At 40.5% G+C, this 27,064-nt stretch overlaps 1 protein-coding gene across 3 annotated transcripts in view; it reads left to right on the forward strand.

The window, feature by feature from the left end:
• Positions 1-27,064, forward strand: part of AGBL1 (AGBL carboxypeptidase 1) — an 830,430-nt gene that overhangs the window by 540,865 nt on the left and 262,501 nt on the right. For all 3 annotated transcript variants that reach the window (XM_068275162.1, XM_068275160.1, XM_068275161.1), the window contains exon 22: positions 13,594-13,757. In XM_068275162.1, coding sequence (XP_068131263.1) covers positions 13,594-13,757 — 164 coding nt within the window. The remainder of the gene's footprint in view (positions 1-13,593; positions 13,758-27,064) is intronic.

A 27,064-nucleotide genomic window follows, 5' to 3' on the forward strand; every position in this document is an offset into this window, starting at 1 on the left:
GGAGGCCTAGAAGTCTGGTGAGTCTTTCCCCGAAGGGGGGGCTTTTTCATTATATGACATATTTGCTGTGTCTAAGAAGGAACAGGCAGAGAAGAGAGCTTAACCATTTTTACTGAAGAACTTTATTTTGATGGTTGCACGCATCTAGGAAGAGCGCTCCTACATGAGTCGGGAAGGAATTTTTCCCTTTAGGGGCTAATTGGACCATGCCTTGTAAGGGTTTTTTCGCCTTTCTCTGGATCAACAGGGATATGTGAGGGAGCAGGCTGGTGTTGTACTTTATACTGGTTGAACTCGATGGACGTATGTCTTTTTTCAACCAAAATAACTATGTAACTATGATAATTATTATATGAGCAAGGACATTATACATGTGGTTACTGCCTGCTATTGTGTTTTACTTAGAATTTAGCACCTGTAATATGAATGTTTGATGAATGTTTGATTCATTATCTTTTATATAAAACATTTTTTAGAGGTGACCTATATAACATCTGACTCAGCATATGAGCGCAGTATCAGGGTGCTGTAATTGTTGTTAATTCAGGGTTCTCTCAAGATACCATAATTAATAATGCAGAGTACGGTACGTAGTTGTAGGGTCCAGAGTTTAAATCTTACCATGAACGCTGTCTGCTTGTTTTCATGTTTCCTTGAAGGGCTTAATTTACTGCCCCTAACAACTTTACAGTATGGTTATATACAGGGGTGCTACTAAGATTTTTGCGCCCACAAGGAGCACATCACTTGAACCCCCCCCCAGTTAGAGGCCCCTTGTTCAGTAATAATAGTTAGTCAAAGATGCCCCCCCCCCAAAAAAAAAGTAGCCCTCTAGTATAGGTAGGTAGCTAAAGGTGCACCCCACCCCCCATACATGTAGCTAAGATGTCCCACCAGTATAGATAGCCACCCCCAGTATAGCTTGGCAAGGTTGGCCCTCACCCCTGTATAGGGCATTTGTGTCAGTGAAAGTATGTAGCTCTCTGCTGCCTTCCCAACCGCAACACTCACAGACCTGCAGATCAGCAGTGATGCCAAGAGGAGAGCGGTGCACAGTAACTGTGTGGAACACTTCAAATGCAGGAAGTGACCTCACTTCCGCTTCTGAAGTGTACTCCACTGTCATTGCATTGCTCTCCCCTCTGTTCACTGCTGCTGATCTGAGATCTGCGTGTGTGACGGGGAGGGTCACAAACATGGCATCCCTGGAAGCAGGGGTGGTTGAGGCCCCAAGCAGATGCTTAGTTTGCTTGAACCAAACTGTGCCCCTGGTTATACAAATGGAGCTATAGCCTGCTTAAAGGAATACTATCGATTCACATATTTTTTTTCAATTGACACAGGGATTGTTTGGGAAGTGCTGCTAAGTACTGGTGTATACATTTTAGAAGCAACCTCTTTGTTTACTGTTATCAAAATACTTTCAAACTTTACTGACGCCAAAACTGACGGCAGACTGAGCCATGAGGAGAGGGGAAATTCCCCTCACACTTGATCAGTTAACTCTATGTGTAACTGAGTGTGACAGAGAGAAAGCTGCAGCTTCTGTGTCATGTGTTTCTGGCTGAAGTGTCTGAAGAGAGCAGAGGAAATGTAACTAATTGTCACAGCTTTTCATACTGTTTTTGCTTTCAGAGTTTGATATGTTTGATATTTGCTTTCTGTAGTCTGATATGCAACTCTGGCTGTGCATTGAAGCAGACACCCCTTCTGCAATTGATTTGTCCCAATATAGCTAAATCCTACCCTCAATAAATTACAGCTTTTGCCTCTGGTATTTAACATGAAAAGTAGGAAAATGTTTTCACAGCGACTTAGACATTATTTGTACATTGTCACTTTAGAACACTTGGGTATTGATAGTATTCCTTTAAGCAAAAAAGGAATGATGGCATTAAGATGCCAAACCTATAAATAAGTTGCCAAAATATTGGGATGAATTTGCATGTGTGGGGGACGGGGTGTGGTAAAAAATACTGGAACACCAGAAACTGATTATATGTAGAGCATTAGGATTGATGCACAAAGCAGCAGTAATATTGCTGTGCGCAGACAGTGCATGGCAATATTACCACTACTACTGCCAGCTGTGTACCACGAGTTATATTATTAGCGTGACCCGCAATACTTGAGTACCAAGATCAATGCTACAGTAAGGCTCCCTGCACACTGCAAATCAGTTTTCCGATTCTGATTCCGATTCCGTTTCCGATTCCGATTTTCAATTCCGATTTTCCCTGAATACATTCAACAGAAAAACGGATCAGAAAACGCAGCATGCAGTAAAGATTAAAAATCTGAATTGGAATCAAATGTAAAAACCGATTAAAAAGCGGAATCTGAATCGGAAATGCATGCAGTGTGCAAGAGGCCTAAAGCATGTTAATAATGTAGCAATACTTGCAGTACTCGAGTATCATGGGTTGGGCTAAAAGCGTAACTGACAGTACACTGTTGGAGGTGGTAAAGGCCATGTGCTGTCTTTGCACAGCAATATTATTGCTGCTTTGTGCATCCACCCCTATGTTTGTTATTTAATTCCCGGAGTTCTACTTTAATATTATATCACTTTGTGTGCTTTGTCTGAGAAGTCCAGTTGTACTCAGCACAATGTATTATCCATTTAACTGAATACTTTTGATCCCTCAGCAAAACTTATATACTCAACAGCAGGTGAAACACTTGTAAACTTGGAGGTCATTAAGAAAAAAATAGCAAATAGAAAAACAATAATTTAATGATCAGGCTATATAACTCATTGACTTTCTGTGCTTTCCAGCTCTCCATTGCTGACAAATTAGTGCGCAGCTTCCACAGGTCTCTGATCCGCTCTCCACTCCTGGGAGCAACAGGTGCAGAAAACAGCTTTGATATACGAGCTTTGAGAGAACCAAGGAGTTGTTAATGCTTTCTGCAGGCGATCATATATAATTCAAGCAGTCGGTGCCAACCATCATGAGTGTTGTTATTTTTCGCAATTCAACATTTCAGATTGAGGTTATAAATATACAGAGTGTGAACAATGGCTTGAAATCAGTTGGCCTAATTGCAGGAGACAGACAGTTTATTAATGCATGAATGCCCACCTGGGGTTTCATCTCTTGAGGGCTAAGAGATTCATTTAGTCTACTGTATGCTACTAAATGCTGCTAACATTTACATTGCTGCTGTTTATCTCTCCCTTCTGCTGGTGTTAACAATTTTGATGTGTGAAGTTTACAGCTCCCTGTACGCTGGCTTCCATTATTTTAATTATTTAATGAAGAGAACACAATTTAGGTAAAACTCCACCTTCAGTGGAATCTGCAAGCCTGAATTACTAAGGCAAATCGGGATTCTTTGACTTAGATCAGCTGTGACTGCTGGGTGGGATCTGTTTACTTCTTGCTCTGGAAGTGATGTGGATGCGCAGGGCAGGGACTCATCCTGAGACTCTCTGCACAATCTGAGCTTTAAAATGAAATAAACAGGGGGAAAGGACAACCACAGTGTCAGTGGGCTGCACAACCACTGTCTGGAACCTAGGCCTAATGTTAATTGACAGCCATTTTTTGGGGGGGGGGGGATTTAAAAAAATAATGATGCTACATGCCTCATGTACCCTAAAAAAACATTTTTAAAGCAATTTAAAGGGCACTTCCGGTTTTTCTATCCGGATATCCGAATCCACCCGGATAGCCCGGATAATACGTTCAGATATCCGTATGAACGCGGATATCAGAAAGTTCGGATTCAGATATCTGAACCGAGATCGGATATCTGGGTATCCGGACCCGGATCAATTCGGACTTTGAAAAGGGGTATCCTAACACCCCTGCTTCTGTGTTACCCCTCCCCCCGCATGCCTCAGCTCCCACCTTTAATCTCTTCCTGTCCCCCTCTGTATTTGCGTCTGCTCCAGTGTCACCCCCGCGTGCCTCCACTCCCTCCGCATGCCTCCACTATCCCCCTTTTATGTCCTGCCCCCTCCGTGTCTGCAGCAGCAGCTTACCTAATACATGCTGCCGCGAGACCTGCAGACACCTGGCTTCTCCATATGCTTCCTTTACTACGCGGCTACTGTGACGTAAACAGTACAAGCCATGCAGTAGAGGAAGCATATGGAAAAGCCGGGTGTCTGCAGTTCTCACGGTGTCATGTATCGGGTAAGCCGCTACAGACATGGAGGGGAGCATGACATACAAGGGGCATAGTGGAGGCACGCTGTGGGAGCGGAGGCACGCGCGGGGGGGACAACACTGGAGGAGACGCACACGGAGGGGGCAGAAGGAGATTAGAGGGGGGAGCTGAGGCACATGGGCAGGGAATGCCCGACGTGGCGGCGGGTCGCGGTTTGTATCAGCGGGAATTCGGAAGTCAGGGATTTCCTGCCTTTGCCATATAACATACAGGAACTTTTTCTCCCCATTTTTTTATGGTGTAAAATACGGTAAGTACAGTACAGCTAGCACCAAACAAGGTGGATTATGGAGGACTAAACACCTTGCTGCCCACACAGTTCTAACCTATGTATACCTGTACTGAATAGATTCTACAGGTGACCGTTTTATTAGTAACTGGTAATACAGTTTAGATAACAAACAAGCTTGTGTAAGTAGTGTAACCACACACACTTCTACCTAACCACTTCATCCTTTAATAAAACATACAAATAACACTTCTTCACACTGTACACCATATACATTACTGTTGTAAGTTGGTAAAACAGACCTAACTATAAGCTATCGGTTTATCCTGGGAGCAAAGAATTTACACAGTTTACGCCCACTCCATGCTTCCAGATTACATTTTGGTGCTGTACTGGTCCTAAGTTTTGCCTTCAGTGAGAAAATAACAACCACATGGCAGATCACTGGGCCTTTCTCCCAGGAAACATGTAAGTGAGAAAAGCCTGATTCACCACAAGATCGTATTCTTGCTCGCTCATGCCTACTTGAGCATTCCTATGTGCTATTGTGGGAGCCTCATGCAGCCATTGCACTTTTTCTTTCTTAAAGAGCAACTGAAGTGAGAAGAATATGGAAGCTGTCATACATACTGGTTTCTATTTCTTTTTCTTTGTATACAATACCAGTTGCCTGGCAGCTCTGCTGATTTATTTGGCTGCAGTAGTGCCTGAATCACACCAGAAACAAGTATGCAGCTAATCTTGTCTGATCTGAGAATATTGTCAGAAACACCTGATCTGCTGCATGATTGTTCAGGGTCTACAGCTAAAAGTATTAGAGGCAGAGGATCAGCACGATATCCAGGCAACTGGTATTGCTTAAAAAGAAATAAATATGGCAGCCTCCATATCCCTCTTGCTTCAGATGTCCTTAAAATCTGCAATCAGGAATTTTTCTCAACCATGGAACATCTCTGCCTAGAACAGCAATAATAAATCAGGCCCAACAGGAAGAATAGATCAGTCACTGCAAGAACAAGGTTTATAAGCCATACCTTGTTAAGCGGGACTGTTTTCTAGATGTCATTCAAAAATGTGCTTGAAGCCATGTCTATTTAATTTAAATTGTAGTGGCATATGACCTCTTTTTATTGCACTGACTTGTTAGCCTGTAAACTGAGTCCTTGCTCTCCCACAGTTGTCGTTGTTCACCCTATTCTTGAAGTCTCGTAAATGAAGTTAAAATTCTGGAGTTGTACTATATTGTTCCACAGACATTATTTGTACATGATCATTTTAAAGTGAAAGGGCTGGTGCACTGCACACCAGAGCGGTTCTGAAGCGGTTTTTAAAACGCTTGCAGGGGGAAAACCGCTTGGCTAATGAAAGTGAATGGGATGGTGCACACCAGAGCGGGTCGTTTTTTCCACAAATGCAAACTCAGGGGCAGCTGCATTTTTTAGATTTCGGAGGCGTTTCTGCCTCAATGTTAAAGTATAGAGAAGTGGAAAACAGTAACAGCTTTACTGTAACAATATTTGTAATCTGCTACACAAAAACGCTCCAAAAAACGCTAGGCATGTTTAGAAAACCTCTCTAAACATGCCTAGAATCGCTCTGAAATCTGCTTCAAAAACCTCTAGCGTTTTGGAGATCTGCTAGAGGTTTTTGGTGTGCACTGGGCCTTAGACTTTCATCACTGCTTCCTCTCTGACTATGCTGTATGATGGGGTGGATTTGTGTTTCTGTTCCAGTTTAGATTTCTCTTTGCTCTTATGAGTTTAGTTATATGGTTAACCACTTCACAGCTTCTGTACAGTATATCTACTCCCCTTTAAACTTCATTTAAAAATCCAGGGGAGTAAATATTCGTACCCCCGCTGCCACCACCGCTGTCCATACTTCCGCTCACTTGTGCGCTCGCTCACGTTGCCATCCACTCGCCAGGAGATTAACCTCCTTGCCGGTTATCCCGAGCTCAGCTCGGGGTAACCTGCGCAGGAGGATTTCTCAGGCCCCGCTGGGCCGATTTCTATCAAATAAAAAGGAGCACACACAGCCGGCACTTTGCCAGCCGCGTGTGCTACCTGATCGCTGCCGCAGCGTGGCGATCCGCCGCGTGCAGCGGCAAAAGAGGGTCCCCCCAGTCGCCCGAGCCCAGCGCAGCCGGTACAAACAGTTCCGGCCAGCGCTAAGGGCTGGATCGGAGGCGGCAGACGTCAGGACGTCGGCTGACGTCCATGACGTCACTCCGCTCGAGGAAAGCGAAACAAGGAAACTACATCTAAAAGCATATTTTTATATGCAAAGATTTTAACTTAACCCTTTACTTCCCACACTCCCCAATAGTTATCAACATTTTTTTTTTGTTGTAAAAAAATAAAATAAAAAACATTACAATAAAAAATACATAAATAGTTTTCTTAAGGGACTGAAATTTTTTAATATGTATGTCAAGAGGGTATATTACTGTTACTTTATAAATGATGGGCTTGTTATTAGTGATAGATGCAAAACTGAAAAAAATGCATCTTTATTTCCAAATAAAATATTGACGCCAGACATTCTGATAGGGGCATAATTTAAATGATGTAATAACCGGTACAAATGGGAAAATAAATGACGTGGATTTTAATCATGGTAGCATGCATTATTAAAAAACTATAAAGACTGAAAACTGAAAAATAAGGATTTTTTTCCAATTTTTTTCTTATTTTCCCATTAAAAACATTTAGAATACAATAATTCTTAGCCTAATGTGCGACCCAAAGAAAGCCTAATTAGTGACAAAAAAACAAGATACAGTTAATTTATTTTGTTGTTTGTTTAAGTTCAGGTTTGCTTGGCAAACCTGAACTTGGTAGAAAACAAGTCCCCAAAAAAGACAAAGCAGAACTGCTTGTTATTATAATTATAAGGTGTTTAATCACTTTAAAATGGTAAGGAATGGCTTACCTTAAAGACACCATAAGGATAAAGATGTATAGATTTTTATTAAACACTAACATTATATATTATATTTATAAGTTATCTTTCTATCCCTGGAGAGTGGCCAACTGCACCAACAAGGATACCGCCTACCAGAGTGGGGATGGGTCTTCCTTACATGCCCCATGCAGTGGTTGTTGGATGACTACCCGTTTTTGTGAGCATCTCTCCTCTTTTACTAATTCTTTTTGCACATTGACTAGAAATATTATAATATATCTTTGCTCCTAGTTGTCTCTGTGTTTTCTGTTTAGCTCCTCGGAAGCTCCAGTTTAGCTTTGTTTTAGCTCCTAAAGCAAACCTGAACTGAAAATAAAATGTCAAAATAAACATACATATGTCCTACATACCTCTTATGTAGTCTACTTATCAATCTTTTTCTCCTCTACCACATCCTGTTTGTCCACTGTGATAGATGGAATTCTCCTTACTCCATTTTAAAAATGGCAATGACTCTGTAATAGCCAATGGGTCAACATACTGTTAAAGTGTAATATTGCCCACATGAGCCATAGGAAAACATGGACATTACCTTGCACATCAGTTATCCTTTCAGTTGTGACAGCAACTGATATATTTCAGTTCTGAAACAATCTCATTAGAACTGGAAGGAATCATTGTAAGAAGCAAATGGTGAGTTTCTGAGAGGAACTGATGGTGTGGTAAGTATGTAATATTTATTTGCAGGTACATCGGGCCTGATTCACAAAGCGGTGCAAACTGTGTAGCACGGGTGTACTAAACAGTTAGCACATGAAGTCCAGTGTTGCCAACTCATCCCTTTAATTACTGACACATATGAATTATACAGGTTTTGTGGCTAGGTAGATGAAGTTAAGGTACTGATTATGTTGGAAATAGCCCCTGAAACTGTATAACTTAGATGTGTCAGTAATTAAAGGGATGAGTTTCAACACTGGTGAAGTCAATTCGCAGACTTTTGCGCGCACAAAGTGCCGCGATTTGCGCGATCGCAGACTTTTGCATGCGCAATTTGCCGCAAATTTGCGCGCAAAAAAAGTCCGCGGTCGCGCAAATTGCGGTACTTTGCGTGCGCAAAAGTCTGCGAATCGCAGCACTTTGTGCGCGCAAAAGTCCGCGAATGGCACTTCACGTGCTAACTGTTTAGCACACCCGTGCTAAACAGTTTGCACCGCTTTGTGAATCAGGCCCATCATGTGTTTATTTTTAAAAGTTTTACTCAGTTTAGGTTCACTTTAAACTTTCTTTTATTCATTAACATTGAATAATTGACAGTATGTGAAAGATTATTTTATCGTGTATTACAACTAGAAAATTCAGCTCTGAAGCCTTCAAAAACAGTCATGCGAGCTTTTGCGGAATACAAGATAAAATCCATTCAACGCTGCACGAGTTTCACAGCATATCAATGTGCTAAGCAGGCACTAAATCCTCCTATCAAGTGCTTAGAATGGACTTATTTCCACAAGGCCTTTATGCACAGCATTCCTCCATATTAATGAAAGGGGCTGTTACCTTCTTAGAGAGCTGAATCTGGTCTATAATCCTGCATCTTGCTGATGTCTTCCCATTCTCACGTACAGTCTCGCACTTGTTTTAGCACCTGCTCTTGTACAAGAGAGCAACCTAGTGTTTGATGAAACCTTCAATTAAGTTTGCTTTCATCTCATTGTAATATCAGCCTACCCACAGGAAACCTTTCTGTCTGGATCTTCAATTCAGGAGGATTCTATATTTATCCTGCAAGTTCAAAAACGAACCATGGAGTGGTGTTCCAGCTGTGATAAGATTGTGTGTAGAGTGGGTTTGAGTGATCTGTTTAACTACAGCAGTTTAACCACAAGACCTGTGGTTAAATATCTGGAAAAGTGTTTTGATATAATACATGGTTCCTGTTAGACATTAGACAACAATACATATGGGGACTGTTTAGGTGATTATGAAATTCTATATGTCCCTAAACACTAACTCAGCACACAGTCAAGTTAGCAGTTTATACCACTTTAGCAATGTTTTTACATGGGTGTAGGAATGACTCCGGTGAGATACTGATACAGTAGCAGATGGAAAATGACTGGATACTAGAGATGGCCCGAACCTCCGATTTTCGGTTCGCGAACCTCCTGCGAAAGTTCGGTTTGCGCAAACTTTTGCGAACTTGGAAAACTAGAAAAATTTATGCTGGCCACAAAAGTGATGGAAAAGATGTTTCAAGGGGTCTAACACCTGGAGGGGGGCATGGCGGAGTGGGATAGGTGGCAAAAGTCCCGGGAGAAAATCTGGATTTGGCGCAAAGCATTGTTTTAAGGGCCGAAATCACATTGAATGCCAAATTGCTGGCCTAAAGTGCTTTAAAACATCTTGCATGTGTAACCATCAATCAGGGAGTGTAATTAGAGTACTGCTTCACACTGACACACCAAACTCACTGTGTAACGCACCACAAACAGCTGTTTGTGTAGTGACGGCCATGCTGGACTGGTGCGCACCATGGCCAGAGTGCAAGCCGTGGCAGTTTTCAAGCCCATATGGTTGCCGGCCTGAGGTAGCTGAATGACAGAACAGTGACTGTCCAGCTGATCACATTTGGTCTGACCACAGTGAAGCAATGACCTTATTATCTTGGGTGTGCCCCCCCCCCCCCGAGACACTCATATAGTCGGCAGTCATTGCTTCATTGTGATATGCAAGCCCCTTCACCGAGGCAAGGTAATGATCACAAAGGGGAATTGGCACATGTACATGCCTTTTGTTTTGTTGTTGCAGCCGCAGTGCAGCCAGAAAAAAATAGGCAGGCATGTACATTCACCAGAAAAATCATTATAGCGGCCGCTGATAGCAGCGGCCTTAAAATTTCAGGAATCCGCCTGGAGTCCTGGACCCTGTTGGTGGTGGCGGAGAAGGCAGTCAAGTGGCCTGCAGGCAGAGATGCTGTGTGGGGAGCGACTTAGTCTTGGGGCAGGCAGTCACACGGCGTGCAGGCAGAGATGCTGTGTCTGGGGACTGACTTAGTCTTCGGGCAGGCCTGACCGTGCTTTGCAGACCACGTGGTCAGATGGTCCCTTGACCCAAAGCTGTGTGCCAGAGATGACACCACTTGCCTTTCAACATCATGGTACAGTTTCCACTACGGTGTGTGGATTTGCTTTTGTGTGCTGCTTTTCCTCAGGTGGTCATCCCATTGCAGTTTGTGCTTTGTAATCATGTGCCTTCGTAAGGTAGTTGTCCCTACGTGGGTCTTGGTCTTTCCACGACTCAATTTTCGGTGGCAGAGAGTACAGCATTGCTCTCATCTGAGGCAGACACACAAAAAAATGTCCACACCGCTGAGCCCTGGGGTGATGGCACTTTGGTGGTGGCGGCCGACTGAGTGTTAAGTGGGGTGCCAGAATCAGAGCAGGAGGAGGAAGATATGTCATGCTTCCGTGCGGAAGCTGAGAAAGATGAGGTTCTCTGTGTTAAATAGTCAACTATGTCTTGACAATATTAGGGGTTGATGGTACGTGCCTTCTTTTGAACACTGTACTTTGGTCGTACGAAATAATGACAGCGCGACCTCGAACAGACCTGCCAGGTGGCCTGCATCTGCCTTTTGTTTTGTCCATATTGGGGGGATGAAGTGAAAGGTATGCACTGACTTGACTAATACAATGTGCAGTCAGTCACACAGGTGCAGTTAACAGGTATGCACAGAGTGGTATATCACACTGAGTGCGCTCATGTAGGTAGGTGGGTGCACTGAAGTGAACAAGAGGTAGTAGGTATGTGCAGGGATTGGTATTACATGTGCACCTGTCACACACAGACAGGTACTGGATAGGCTCAGTGACACTGCGTGTACTCACATAGGTAGGTGGGTGCACTAAAGTGAACACAACAGGTAGTAGGTATATGCAGTGATGGGTATTACATGTGCACCTGTCACACACAGTCAGGCACAGTGACACTGACTGTCAGGGCTGTATACAATGCAAGTGGGCTACAAAAAAAAATAGATCACAAGAACAAGATTAGCTCTCAAAAGAGCTGTTGAGGGGTGCTTTTTTAGCAATAGCAATCATCCCAGAGCAAGTTAACAAGCCTACAAGAGCCTAAATAAGCTTTCCCTATGAGAGTCTGCAGCAGCTATCCCTTCACTAATTACTGCAGGCACACGAGTGAGTCCACTGCCTGATGCAAAATGGCACATGCCTTCTTCTGAACACTGTCCTTTGGTCGTGGGCCGCATGAAATCACGTCAGCGCAACCTCGAACAGACCTGCCAGGTGGCCTGCCTCTGCCTTTTGTTTTCTCCATATTGGGGGGGATGAAGGGAAAGGTATGCACTGACTTGACTAATACAATGTGCAGTCAGTTACACAGGTGCAGTTAACAGGTATGCACGGAGTGGTATATCACACTGCGTGCGCTCACGTAGATAGGTGGGTGCACTGAAGTGAACACAACAGGTAGTAGGTATATGCAGTGATGGGTATTACATGTGCACCTGTCACACACAGACAGGCACAGTGACACTGACTGACAGGGCTGTATATAATGCAAGTGGGCCACACACAAAAAAAAAAGAATAATAGATCACAAGAACAAGATTAGCTCTCAAAGGAGCTGTTGAGGGGTGCTTTTTTTTTGCAATAACAATCAGCAAGGAGTAAGATAACAAGCCTACAAGAGCCTAACTAAGCTTTCCCTATGAGAGTGTGCAGCAGCTATCCCTTCACTTATTACTGCAGGCACACAAATTAGTCCACTGCCTGACGCTGCCTGCCTTTTATAAGGTGGGGTGGGGCTCCAGGGGGGAGTGTAGCCTAGTTGGCTACAATGTGTCTGCTGACTGTGATGTAGAGGGTCAAAGTTGACCCTCATGATGCACTATGGGAGTGAACCAAACTTCCGGATCGCTGCAATCGCTAACCACAGAAGTTCGTCTGGAACCGTTTGCCGGCGAACCGTTCGGGCCATCTCTACTGGATACTAGCTGAATGAAAATCTGCATATTGTTATGCACACAGCATTGCCATATTTTTATTGCCCAAGTGAGAAGTTAATCACATGACATTACAACAATTCTTTCAGACTTGACCATAAGAAAGTGATCCCATTCGTAAAATATCCAGCTTACAAAAAGTTCATTTTATGCATTGATGGTGTTTTTTAATTATGCTAGCTATCAATTAGCCTGTGGGCTAGCATGAAATACAAATTACAGGTACAGGTACAAAGGTACAGGTGAGAAAGCAGTTGCTGAGAATTGGTCTGACATGGGCCTTTGGTGCTACCTGATCTATACATAAGTTCCTGTACAGCAAGTACTCTATAGCTGGTTTATTACACCTGCTGGAATATCCAATGGATCCAGATTATTTCATGCTTTAGTAAAAACTACCATGATCTACTTTTGGCAGTGCAATATTCAGTGAATGCTAGCCAATGCTTTAGCACTCACTTATCAAATGCCAAGAAAGTGCTATAAATGTAGGACCAGGAACCCCTTGAGATAATTTGTAAAAGCAAACATAGTTTTTTTGATATAATGTAAATATATATGGTGGGTGTTGGGGGTGGTGTGTGTGTGTGTGTGTGTGTGTGTGTGTGTGTGTGTGTGTGTGTGTGTGTGTGTGTGTGTGTGTGTGTGTGTGTGTGTGTGTGTGTGTGTGTGTGTGTGTGTGTGTGGTTTACACAAAAGGAACCTCCTCTGCCGCACACACACACCAGGACTGAGCCCCCCCCCCCCGGGTTAGCGCAGTCAGCAGGAGCTATTGTCATGCCCCTGGTCTTCAGTAGATGTTGGAGGATGTTGGATATATAAATCAGTCCCTGTCTTCTTTTGACTCTTAGATACTACAATGGAGTAAAATTACCACTAGTGGCAAATGGATATGGTCATATTTGCTGTGTTCAAATTTTGGGGGGAATTTACAAAAAAATATTATTGTTAAGTATTCATAGAGCACCCACTTATCACATCACAGTGCCCAAATGTGTCCTTTAAAATCTCACCATAAATAAATAAAATAAATTGAGCAACTGAAATAATTTCTGTTTCAGGCTTTGATAACTACTGCTGGCTCACAGCCTTTTTCTTACAGCAGGAAAAAAAAATCTAAATGCACGGGCAGAAGTTATTAATGGTTTTATGTAATGCAGTTCAATTAATGTGTGCAATTTCCATTGCCAGTTCTTCACCTTGAAGATTGATTGTAGTCTGCTAATTTCCATATCATCTCTGTCCTTCTCAGGGATTACAGGTTGGAACTAAGGAGTTAGAAGAAATGGGTGCCAAATTCTGTCTGGGACTCCTGATCCTTCAGTCTAAAGCCTTGTACAACACTTCAGCTCGGCTCCCTCAGCTGGAGGCTTTGCTAGAGGCGGAAAAAGAGAACTCAGACAATCCAAGAAACAGGTAGGACATCTAATTAATCTTATGGAATATTTTCTTTTATGTGTTGAAATTTTCTTTTGCATTTACCCTTTGTCAGAATTCCAAACATGGAAATTCAAACATAATTGCATGAGGAATACTATATTCGAGGAATAGCACGGAAAAGAAAGCATGCAACCACTATTCACCCTTCACCCATGCTCTTAAGGAATGACCTATAGGATTCCTTCCTAATATAAAGGTTAATCATTTAGGGATATATATGTAGGTAGAAAAAAACAAAGTCTTGTAAAAGTAATACCTTTTAATGGCTAACTGATAAAGTTAAATAATGCAAACTTTCTGGGATCTAGTCCCCTTCTTCAGGCATATTTCAAGATGTAAGCTGAAGTAAAACACTGATGCAGGTAAATAGTAAACACAAAGATGGCAGTTGTGCTGGTTACTGTTTAGCAATTAGATGTCAGGTGATCAGCAGGCTGGAGCCAGTGAGCTCATGCAGGCAAACATGAAATCTAGCAGGTTTCTGAAGATCAGGAAGCCAAGTAAATCATGTTGCATTAGTTTAGGGATAAAAAGTCAGTTGCCTTAGCAAGTGTCTTTTTAAACTAATTTTAAATCTGGATCGAAGTATGCCAAGCTGTTGCTTTTGAAGGCAGCAGATCTGTCTTTGAGGCTGGCAGCCATGTAGTTAGTGCAGCTGCACGAACATCTCCTGCATCCAATAATATTATAAAGCTGCACTTCAACTTCATCATGCGATCAGAGGCTGAATTTCTGCAATAGTCCTAAAGACCTCAAAGGGCCTAACTTAAGTTAAATGTTGGGCAGGGGGGCAGGAAATTGCCTGAATAAAGAGTCAAATAGTGAGCTTTATGGTAAATGAGCACCGTGTTCTACACAGAGAACATGACTTGGCACATAACAACATAAAAGCTTTATCAGATTAGTGGTAACATTTTACTGAGGGAGTTAAGTGGCAAATATCTACATTGCTTTTCTTTCACGAAAATAGTTTGAAAAGCCTAAAGGACCCCTGAATTAGGGTGTTTTTCTGTGGTGAGATACTAAACCGACATTTAGTAATGTCACATGACAAAAATGCAAAACACATGGATATCAGCAATAGATAGAATTGTTCATGTCTGAGACCTGACCTCAGACCCACTGAATTCTAGTGATATTGTATCCTGGCACTGCTTGCTGTTTGTTTACGTGTATATATATATATATATATATATATATATATATATATATATATATATATATATATGTATCTATATAAAATATATATATATATATATATATATATATATATATATATATATATATATATATATATATATATATATTAATTTAATAACTTAATTTTGACTGCGTAGGCAATAACGTCTTTATCTCACATTTCTTACACAGCAGGTCATGTTTATTTTATACCCTTGCTGTCTGTTTTCTGTATAGCTCTGCAGCAGTTAAGATGTCTCATGTTGGCATCGAATTGGCTTTTCAGCCTGTGCCTTTGACATCAGACATTTCCACTTGTCAGGAATTATATCTCTTCTTGTCCTCAGCAGTCCTGTTTCGTGATGGGTCTCCTCAACTGACTTCAGACTTTAGTTCTTTTTTTTTTTTGTACACTTTATGCCGTTAGGAAGAGAACATTGAGCTGGACTATTTGGTCAAGGTTTGTGGGATTAATTGTTTCTGTAACATGATCCAAAACAATGTGGTTCAGCATTCTGTATGCTTTAGTCAGGTGGAACTGTCACAAAATATATGGATGGGATTGTAAAAAAGACACTATTTTTCCCCAAGAGGGAGGAAGCTGATAGCAATTTTAACACTGACAATACAAATAAAGCCAATGCTATTCTCTTTTCTGAAGGTCTTTACAGTCTGGTAAAATAAGACAAACATCACAGTTGGGCAAAAGATGACAATATCAATTTTGTGTTAAACAATATTTTCTAGCCTCCCATAGTATTTACAAAAACACATCCTTTTGCATGTTTTCATATGCATTAATAAAATGAGAAGAAAGACAGACCTGGTCCAAAATTAGTGTGTAAAAATACTACTTTAGGTAATTTTTTTTTTATTAACAAATGTATACAAGTCTAATAAAAATATAAAAGACTGCAGCTACAAGCTACAGACTTGGAGGAGGAGGGATGATGGCACAGTGCATGATGGAGCAGCTTCTAGTGGGTGGAGTAAGGGGGGAATACTTTCCTTGGCTTAGACGATCCTGTTCTCTGGATCTTTCAGTGGAGAGTTTCAGGTAGGCCAGACACCCAAGATTCTTGGTAGAGATGGCCCCAAACAGCCACCTCAACCAAGAACAATTTAGAGTATGTATGAGGTTTTAGTTTCACTTTGGTCTGGAGGCTTATCAGCTTTTTTTTCCAATGCTTACAGATTGTTCTTTGATCTTTAATTTCCTGATATAAGCCTACAACAAAACTGCTTAAAAAGAAGGTAGGTGTTGGCTTACCTTAAAAAATGACAACAGTTTAATACATTTAGAAAACATTTTTCTAAAAGGTGCCTTAAGCATGCATCAGCTGTCAGAAAGAGATATATTGACCCGAGGAAGTGGCTTCAGGCCACGGAAATCATTGCCTATCTTTGTCTAATAAATGTTGTCATCTTTGAAGGTAAGCCCAAACCTACCTTCTTTTTAAGCAGTTTTTAAGTGTTTTATATTTATGGGTGCTTCCAGTTTTCAGATACTTGTGTAATTCCACTTCCATTCTATTCAGCTCTAAGAATTTTTCATTTTATAGTGATGAGATAAGATTTCTGATGCATTGACCGGCAAAAGTCTAATGCAAGTCAACGCAGACAGTGTGCACAATGGATGTGAACCAACGGAGATCCCAGTGACATACTTCCTGCCCCACAGGGAATATATTACAAGCTCTGAGAGTTTAAAAGTAAATACATATAGCAGCCTCTGCATCTGGTCTCCTCTTCCTCCCAGAAGCCACATGCTGTATGTTACCATCCTCTGGCTCCTGGTCACCTGACATTCATTAAGAGCCTCAGGATGTCAGGACATGGATGCCAGGAGTAAGAGGGAACTAGATGCAGCATGGATTAGGTAAATATAACAGCGCTCTGTGTAGAAAAGGGGGAGGCAGGGGGAGCAGGCCCCTAGTACTGCCCTACCGTAGTTGTTGGAGTCACAGGAACTGTTGTTAAGGCACTACAAGCAAGTCCCCTAGATTTATTTGATTAAGTTCTGATTATATTGATTAAGTTCGGGGTTATATTTTCACAAATATATAAAACAGGTTATAGACTCTGGTGTTTCTGTTTGCAGAAATGACAGCAATTTTTCTTTCTATAGTCTACATTCCATTATTTTTAGATGTTTGTGTCTATTTATAAGAAGTCAAAGATCCATTTTACCCATGGTTTACCCAAGATTCATCCTGTATTCACCAGTGAATTATTCATCTGCTTAATGAAGCATATTCACTGTAATTATATGGTGACACCGTCACCTCTTCAAAAGCGGATTCAACAGCAGCTAAAATGTGCTCTTGTTTTTTCATGTATTGCCGCTGTTTGAAACATCTGCTATATTTACTCTCTCAAAGCTTCGTTAATTAACTTTGGTTACTCTGAAGTGGTTAATTCAATGATTTCCAGTGATTTCCCAGGAAGATCTTTGGATTATCTTACATTCTTCATTAAGTGATTCTCCATAATTTCCTTTTCTGTGCAGCCACTATCACTAACCCTAAGCAACATCTACCAGCATCTTTAAGCCAATAAATGTTGCAAGACAATGTTGGAAAGCTCAGGTAATTTGAGGCAAAATATACTTGGATTTACTCTATAAACAGATTTTTTAAAGCAAATCTATGCTTAAAGCATACAGAAGTTCACTAACATGTGCCATTAACTTTTATTGTTATTTTTTTCTGCCATCTCTCTGTTTACGTCCGTACCCTTGACAGCATTGGGACTAGAAGAAATCACATTATTTTTAGCCTGTTGTACTGTGTCACCTTAGCCTGTCATCTGAAACAGTTAACTGTAACAGGGAAAGCCGGTTATTATCAGTTCTTTGTGGAAAGAAAACTTTAAAGGAGACTCAGAAGTGTGGCTTCAATACAATGGAAATGTAGATTTGATCCTATGATATTTGAATAAAGGGCTGGCCATTTTATTAAATTATTTGGTAGCAGGAAAAAAGGGCGAAGGACGAGGGTGGACGAAAAGGGCACCACCATAGACTTTCATGCAATTATCATTAATACGGCGAAAAAACCCAGAAAAAAAGGGCACTGCAAAAATTTTTTAGAAGCTTGCAACGTTATAGTTTTTGTCATATTATTTTGTTTATATGTACGGATTTTATGTTATCAAAGATATTATTGTTTTTATTAGTAAAAGGGTGTTTCTGCAGAGGGAGTGGTTAGGGTTAGGCAACACCAATGGGAGTGGTTAGGCACCACCTGGGCGGCAGTTAGTTTTAGGTAATACCAGGAGGGTGGTTAGGGTTAGGCACCACTGGGGGGGTTAGGTTTAGGCACCACCGGTTAGGTAATAAGGGTTAGGCACCACCGGGGGTGGGGTGATAATTAGGACTAGGTGCCACCAGGGGAGTGGTTAGTATTAGGCACCACCAGGGGAGGGTTCTGTGTGAGGGTAGGGTTGGGTTAAGCTGTATTGTTGGATTACGTAATGATTTTTAACGTTAATATCTTTTTGTTATTATTTCCCGTCTGTAATTACGATGGTATTTACCAAGTTTGACAACGATGTTTATGGTTATCAGATTTCGTAATTCACCCTCGCCATTTCGTTGTGCACGCAATTATTCTCTTCAGTGGCCTTCTCTCTTGTTTTGCTGTCCTTGGTGCCGCATGCACGGAAGTAATGACTCTTTGCCATCAAAATGCATGCCATCTCCTGGCCTCGTGTGCCCAAGTATCGGGGAAGCAACATTGCATTGCTGTAGAGAAGCATTTAGCATATGTTAAAATGAAATTCTACTGCTTTTGCTCATTAGAAGTAGCTACTGTGTAATCTAATGTATTGTACAGTTTAAGATAACCTCGCTGACCTGGACTAGTAAAATTAGAACTCACATTTTTCTTTGAACAGCAAAGTGTTTGATCCTGAACAGATCAATGTTATTAGCCTGTGGCTCGGGAGGTACCTGTACCTTTACATGGCACTCTGGGAGGCTTTTCAGCCAGGAGAAACTTTAAATCCATAATCTGCCCCAGGGGTCAATTGCCTTTTGTGCATTCTCTACTGTACAGGCCCTGCCATTAATGTATGAAAATGGCCAGTGAATAGGGTGTATGATAAAAGAAAGGCTTGTAAAGGAGTAAAGGAGATCTCAGTTCTTTCATTTGTGACCCATTACAGGATAAGTGACAAGGCTCATCTTAGAAAAGTTCAACGCTTTACAGGTATAACAGAAAAGTAATACCAAGAAGCTTCAAGAATGCTTGACACTGCCAGGCTTATACTACTAAAGCAGTGCAATGCTAATGATAGTTTACTACATAGATAGGTTTACTAAAAGCAGAGCATTGAGGCCTCTTTCACACTGGCACATTGCGTTTCCCTGTTTTGCTGCAGGGTAACGCTACACCAATGAAAGTCTATGGGGCATTTTATACCTGCGCGGTGCTATGTGATCCCCCGGAAGTCGCACATTTGATGCACAGGCAACAAGCACGTGATGTGCAGGGACCATAAGCCGAGTAAGTCTATGGCAACGCAGGTTTTTTTAAATTTTCAGTGTTTGCCTTGTGGCGCGCATGAGCGGAAGTATATTTTTTTCAATACACTTACGTGGAATTCAAATTTCGGCCACAGGAAGTGAGCGCTGGAAAGCCTCACTTCCTGCTTAGCCTGCAGCCAGAAGGGACATTACCGCGCATTGCCATGGTAATGCCTGAAGGTTGTTTTTTAGCATAGTTGCGCGATTCGATCGTCACACTGCAATGCTGCTAAAACGCCAGTTTCCAGTGTAAGACTGACCTGAAAGTTGAATTATTGGTACAATGCCCATTAAGACTAGGCAGTAGACTAGGACACACTGGTAAGATCAGGGGGCATTTATTGGCACCAATATTGCAGAATTCCTTGTGAAATCACAGTTCTATTTACAAGCTGTTAAACTGAGTATTTTCTGCATCTCCTTATTTGTGCAAGTGTATGTACTGTCTATTGTACAGTGCCATGGAAGATGTTAGTACTATATAAATCAATAAGAATAACACTATTAATAATAATCTTACCCTGAGCCCATTAGAGATCAGTAATGGTTAATAGGCCTAAAACGGCTATAAAACATCATGTAGTATTTAGCTGAATACGTGATTTTCTAGCCCAAAAGCAGACTTAGAAGATGTTGTGCCTGCAGACATTTGTGGTTCTTAGACACTCATTACTCAGGGATGTAGATCATTGTGTTGTATGGAGTTTGTTTAAACACCCCAAGCAATTCCCAGCTTATACTGGGGCCACTATTTTTTAGTGCCAAGTGCTATAAAGTATGAATGCTGAGCTTGCCTTATTGCTCCTGTGTTTATATTAAGTCACTGCTTAAGAGAACAACAAAAGAATATGTGCAATACATGCTCCATTGCCTCGCTGTTAGTGAGTATAGGATAATAGTAGTAAAAATGTTTCTGTACCGTGTTGGCCAAACAATATATGTAGGTAGAAAAAAACAAAGTCTTGTAAAAGTAATACATTTTTAATGGCTAACTTTATCAGTTAGCCATTAAAAGGTATTACTTTTACAAGACTTTGTTTTTTTCTACCTACATGAGTATATGTTACAAATTAAACAGAGTTTTAGATGCTTTGGATTTATCTTTCTACACAAAATAACTAGTGATTAGCACAAGTTTAACATAATCATAACTTTGCATCATAATTCACAAAATTGTAATATGAAATTTTGGAAAAAAATCATAACTTTTTTTGATTGTAACTGTAATCAGGATACATAATTTTTCAGTCATGCTTAATTTTGCATATATTGAAGCCCAGTTTTATTTGCCTGGGGCTTCTTTTAGGCACCTGTAGTCATCCTCGTCCATCACTGTCTTTCTGCTGTTTTCCCTGATGTCTGCTAATGCCTGTCTGAAAGCTGCAGGCACAGCCACAGGCCACTTGTACCTTGATCCTGATGCAGTGGCTAGGAAGGTTCTGCGCTTGCCCAGTTTGAAAAAATTGTGCATGCGCCAAATGCTCCGGGTTACAGGAGCATGTTTGAGAAAACAAGCAGTATCCCATTACTAGCTGGGTCAGATTTTTTATAAGGCTGAAGGAAGAAGAGTGGAATTATGTTGAGGGACCAGGATGACTACAGGTGGCTGGAAGAAGCCCCAGGTAAGTTAAACTGGAGACCTTAGTGTTCTTTGACTTTGACTTTAGATTCCCTACGTGTACTGCAGCAAAAATGTGATTTTACAGAGTTTAAAAAACATTTTTCTTTGAATTTTTAAAATCAATTTTCTCAAAAACTACAAGGTCTTTTTGAAACATTTTTTGACCTGTTTCAACTATTCCCCTTAACACAACTCTTTTGGTAACATGTATGAGAGCATTGCTATTAACCAGTACATTTAGCAGAATTGAATTCAATGTAAATAATAAAATGATGCAAAATTACGAATGGATTATGCAAAGGCAATTGAATTTCAAAATTGTAATTAGACGTGGTCATAACTGCAAGATTTTACTTGAGATTCTGCATAAGCATAAATAGCAGATTACAATCATCACTAAAGATAACCTAATCCACCTTTCTGCAGCTCTCATACTAGTGAGCTGGTCCCGGATTCAATAAATATTTATACAAGTTTTCTTGTAGAAGTTCTCTCATCTTCTCAACTGAAAACTCCCTTCAGTAGCTTGGAAGAGACACAGTACTAAAAGGTGGATAAGAAACAAAATTAAACATTTGTTTGTTTGGAATAATTTATTGTAGGTTCTTTTTGTTCACTGGATGTGCACAAAGTATTTTGTTAAGGTGGAAAAGCAACTCTTATGAGAAAACTCAGGTTAAACATTTATTGAATTAGACGAGTCATGCTCACTTGTTCCAACTGACAAAGCAGACCACAAGGCTCTCTTTCCCAAGCAGGACCATTCCAGACATAAACAAACAAGACAGATGCCTAGGGTGACACCTCCTAGTGGGGCACCATAGAGCTATTCCTTGCACACTGTGCTTCATAGAAATCTTATACACAACTGCTATTTCCATTGAGAAAGTAATGGTTATGCATTAATAGTATACCTATAAAGTGTCAACATGCTCATCATAACAATTATAGAAAGGGTATTTTATGTGCATTCTGTAAGTTAGGGCCAGTGTGTATTATCTGACCAGATGATACTTTCTGCATTTTTTGTATATAACCTATCCATTTTATATTGGTGGCTCCAAAATTAATGTAGGCTTTGTACTCCCTATTCAATAGATTTGGGAAGGCAAAAAATGCCCTACCTGGGGCATCAAAATGGTCATAAATGGCTCTGTTTACAAGATTTTGATAATTCTATTGTTTGCTTAAAGGGTCACTTAAGTCTCTGGGAAAAAAAATGAGTTTTACTCACCTGGGGCTTCCAGCAGCCCCCTGCAACTGTATTGTGCCCACACAGACTTCATCAGATGCTCCTGACCCCGCCGGCAGCCACTTCCGGTTTCAGCGACAGGAGCTGACAGGCCGGGAACACGAGTGATTCTTCGCATTGCCGGCCAACAATAGCGCCCTCTATGCTGCTATAGAAGAATCACTCGCATTCCCCTCCTGTCACCGAAACCGGAAGTGGCTGCCGGCAGGGCCAGGAGCATCTGATGGAGTCTGCGTGGGCACAATACAGCTGCAGGGGGCTGCTGGAAGCCCCAGGTTAGTAAAACTCATTTTTCCCAGAGACTTAAGTGTCCCTTTAATGTACTCCTGTCACTTGGCTAATACACTTACCCTTGTGTTTTGGCTGATGAATAGGAGACACAGGATTTGATGAACTGCAAAGTATTGATGATGGCATTGGTAACTGCTTTAAAATAACGGTCTCCTCACTGAATTTTATTCTTTCATTTGGTATATTATGTTAAACTTATTACAGATCTGCTTTGATCAAACAAACCACCTTCAGAGAGATAGATCTGGTAGAAGCTCCATGAACCTTTATGTAAGACCTTGCCAAAAGGAGAGCACTTGCACACTGCTTTCAGCCTAGCTTATATTGCAGTAATAACAGGGATCAAAGATTTAAAATTTTGGTCAGTTTTCTCACGCATCTCAATTTTCTCATTCAGAGTATTCAGGTGGAAGGGGCCATATGCTGTCACCATAGAAAATGTTCACGTAAGGGGGTAATTCCACATCTATGACCCATTTTTTGATGGAGGAAGGATTTGAATTGTTGGGCATTGTCAGATACCCAAGAGTGTGCTGTGTAAAAGTTGCATAATTGCAAAGAATATTTAGGCATTTTGTAAAGAACACATTTGTGAGGTAAAAATAACCTGTCAAAAATGTATTTTTATAGTAATAAAGTTGTTTCTTAAAGTTTACATATTTTCTGCCTCCATATCCAAACTGAATTCTTCATGCTACTGTTTTGAAAAGGTTGAAATCATTAATCTACATATCAAAAATACTCTATTGCCAAGATATTTCTACAAAGATTTTTCCTTCACAATAAAACATGAGGAGAAACGTTGTATAGCTCTGCACAGCATAAAATATTTAATGTGACATTTCACGTAGTAAAATGTAAACTCTCTCTTGAGCCAAATATGTGTTTAGATATTAGAAGCCAGTGATACATCTTTAGAGAGGTGTAAAAATTATCTGAAAAGTTTTATATTTCATGTTATTATGAGGATCTTTTCTTTACTTTACCTACCCATATATTTTATTCTTTCTGAATTCTGAAAGTGCTTAAAGCAAACCCGAGGCAAACCTTAGGTAAAAACACAGCATACTTACCAAAAAAGAGAGAAGCTTCTGATGTAGAGGCTTTATGTGTCCTCCTCATTAATGCTGCTATGCGCCGGGACCCTCCTGAAGATCCAGTCCATGCTCATGACCATGATGCGCCAACATGAGCATGGTTGAGCCTGCACATTAGTGCAGAAGCTCTTTTTATATCATTATTTCCCTATAGGGAACATAGGGCTTGATGCACAAAAGTGCAGTAATAGTGCCATGCACAGAAAGTGCATACCAATTAATATTGGTATGCACTTTCTGTGCATGGCACTATTACTACTAACAGTAGCATGTCCCACAAGTTACGCTATTAGTGTAACTCACAGTACTCTTGTAGTGTGAGTGTTGCTATGGTAATGAGAGCTACTAGCGGTAATGCGGTTTCTGTAGCAATGCTCACGCTACTCAAATACCCTGGGTCACACTAATAGCATAATGTGCGGCACACATCACTGGTAGTAAAGGTAGTATTGCAACATGTGCATGGCAATATTACTGCACTTTTGCACATCAGGGCAATAGGGCATCAGGGCAAGTTGGAACTTGGTCACACATAAAAAAAAACTTTTTTTCACACTAATTGTAAACAACTTATTTGCCTTTCTCTTGCAGGCTTAATAAAATAAAGCAGGGGAAAATGTTGTCACTGTAATTGAGAAGCAAAGTATGCTGAAGCAGTTATTAGACCAAAAAGTTCAACCCTTGTATTTGGTTGCTTTTTTTTACACTTAGCCTACTGTATATTGTATTTTTTTTAGCCCTGTACAAACAAAATAAGACACATATAAAAATCAAAGTTACGTTAATCTGGAACAACTTATTTTGAGTCCTTTGTTTGCTTGCTAACATTCTGAAAAAGTAATTTTATCCATAAGGTGAGAAAAAGAACTATTTTGTGAATCAGGTCTAATGTGAAATTTTGTGCAAGGGTCATTTCAATATCTAGTGTATAGTGACAGAGCTTTTAAAGGACCATTATTGCGAAAACCTGTAAAATTAAAATGCTTGTAGACACATACAAATAAGAAATAGGATTCTTCCAGAGTAAAGGGAGGCATAAATTACTTTTCTCCTATGTTGTTGTCACTTACAGCAAGTAGTAGAAATCTGACAGAACCGACAGGTTTTGACTAGTCCATCTCTTCATGGGGCATTCTCAGCATAGCCTTCATTCTTTATAAAGACATTCCCTGAAAAGCATTTATACAAAGATGCTGGCCAGCCTCCTTGTTCTCTGCACACTTTATTGGCAGTTGCATGAAGAAACTGCTATTCACTAAGCATTTTTGAAAACAAAGAAAATCCCTGAAAATCACCCATGAGGAGATGGTCTAATTCAAAACCTGTTGGGTCTGTCAGACACCAACATAGGAGAAAAGTAATTTATAGCTCATTTTACTCTGGAAGAAACATACTTCTTAATTGTATGTTTTCATATGTAATTACAGGGATATGTGAGGGAGCGGGCTGGTGTTGTACTTTATACTGGTTGAACTCGATGGACGTATGTCTTTTTTCAACCAAAATAACTATGTAACTATGTATGTAACTATGTAATTAACATTTATTTTCACAGTAGTGGTCCTTAAAGGGGAACTTCAGCCTAAACAAACATACTGTCATCAAGTTACATTAGTTATGTTAATTAGAATAGATAGGTAATATAATCTCTTACCCACCCTTTTTTAAAAGAACAGGCAAATGTTTGTGATTCATGGTCATCTTTGTCATGGGTGCAGCCATCTTTTTGGTTGAAAGGAGGTAACAAGGAGCAGGAGACACAGTTCCAACTGTCCTGATTATCCCCCCCAGCTGCACACGCTAGGCTTCAAATGTCAAATTCAAAATGTAATAAAAAAAAATTGCACCAAAACAGCAGAACGGGAACAACAAAATCAGAAATCCCATCATGCTTTGCACAGCATCAGGGGAAAAAAGCCCGGGCAGTTTTCTTCTGTGCAGCTAAAAATGAGGCTTGTGTAAGAGAAACAAAGTTCTGATGCTGTGAAACTGTTAAAGAAACACCAAGCCTTTTCAGTGCTGCTGAGTCGATTTTTAGTCCGGAGGTTCACTTTAAACTGAAATCATTAAGTCATGTTCTAACATCATCCTGAGCTCAAACTGAAGAAACATGTCTGAACACCTGGGAAAACTGCACAACTAAGTGAAAACTTACTGAAAACTGCATATGAACATCATTAAGACTAATGTTAAAATGATAACTGAACTGAATTTAATCTTACATGTATACTACATCTATGGGAGTAAATAAAAAGTGGGAACAAAGTCCACTTTCAGCATCTTGGATGCTGGACAGCTCCCATGCACTTGTTTTCCTTACATTCATATGATTCTCTTAAAAAGAAATCAATCACAAAGTGAAGTGAAACCCCTGTCTCAGAATATGTGATAAAAGCTAGCATATAAGCTTCACTGCCTTGAGACTATCAATTGCCTTCCTGAATCAGGATACGACTGCATTCACTTTGAGGTGTGTATGCAAAATAAAGAAAAGGAAAAAGAAAAGAAAAAAAATACACACATTTAATAAACAGAAGGGAACAGGTAATATCAGATGAAAGACAATTTTGGACAGCCTATTTTAATTATTATTTTGATGCTGACGAAAAGTCTGGTGAATATGCATTCTGGAAACATCATGTGCATTTGCCAGCTGTGAACTTTTTTTCCAATTATGCCCAGTTGCATGCCCTTTAGATTAAAGTCAGCTGGGTTGGAATGGTCAATGGGAATTGAGGTAGCTGTGGTGAATGTTTGCATCAGTATTGGTGTGCAAAGGTGTGTTTGTAAACATGTGTCAAAGTATAAATGTACCTGTTCAAAAATAGTTCCATGCAGGTTCCTTACTCGCCTGCTCAACTTCACAATGGAAATGTCTCCCATCACTATGGATAATGTGTGAAAAACTCTGCACTGTCTGTAGTGAAAAAAAATAAAAAAACAGGAAAAAAAAGTTTGCTACTGTAGGGCCCACTTAAGCAATTTAGTAGTAACCCACATCAAATTATCAAGTACTAACATCCATTCATTTAAAATATCCATAAAGGCTATAGATAACAGGCAACACACGATTATGGATGCAGCATTGTCTTTTCTTCAAGTTTTTGTTTTGTACTACCAAACTCTGAGAAAAAAAAAACCTACTACATCTTTAAAGTGGTATTGAGCGTGTACCGTTTACAATGCATGATTATTTCTATTGCATGGTACTGGTGCTGAGGAAGTGGGTGTACGTTTATATTACAAAATGCATAATCTCCCCAAGTAAAGTGCCTGAAGGAGGGAGCCAGTTGCATTTGAAGATGGGATAAAGAT

This window comes from Hyperolius riggenbachi, chromosome 3 (genome assembly GCF_040937935.1).
Source record: "Hyperolius riggenbachi isolate aHypRig1 chromosome 3, aHypRig1.pri, whole genome shotgun sequence".
In the NCBI taxonomy this organism is placed as follows: domain Eukaryota; kingdom Metazoa; phylum Chordata; class Amphibia; order Anura; family Hyperoliidae; genus Hyperolius; species Hyperolius riggenbachi.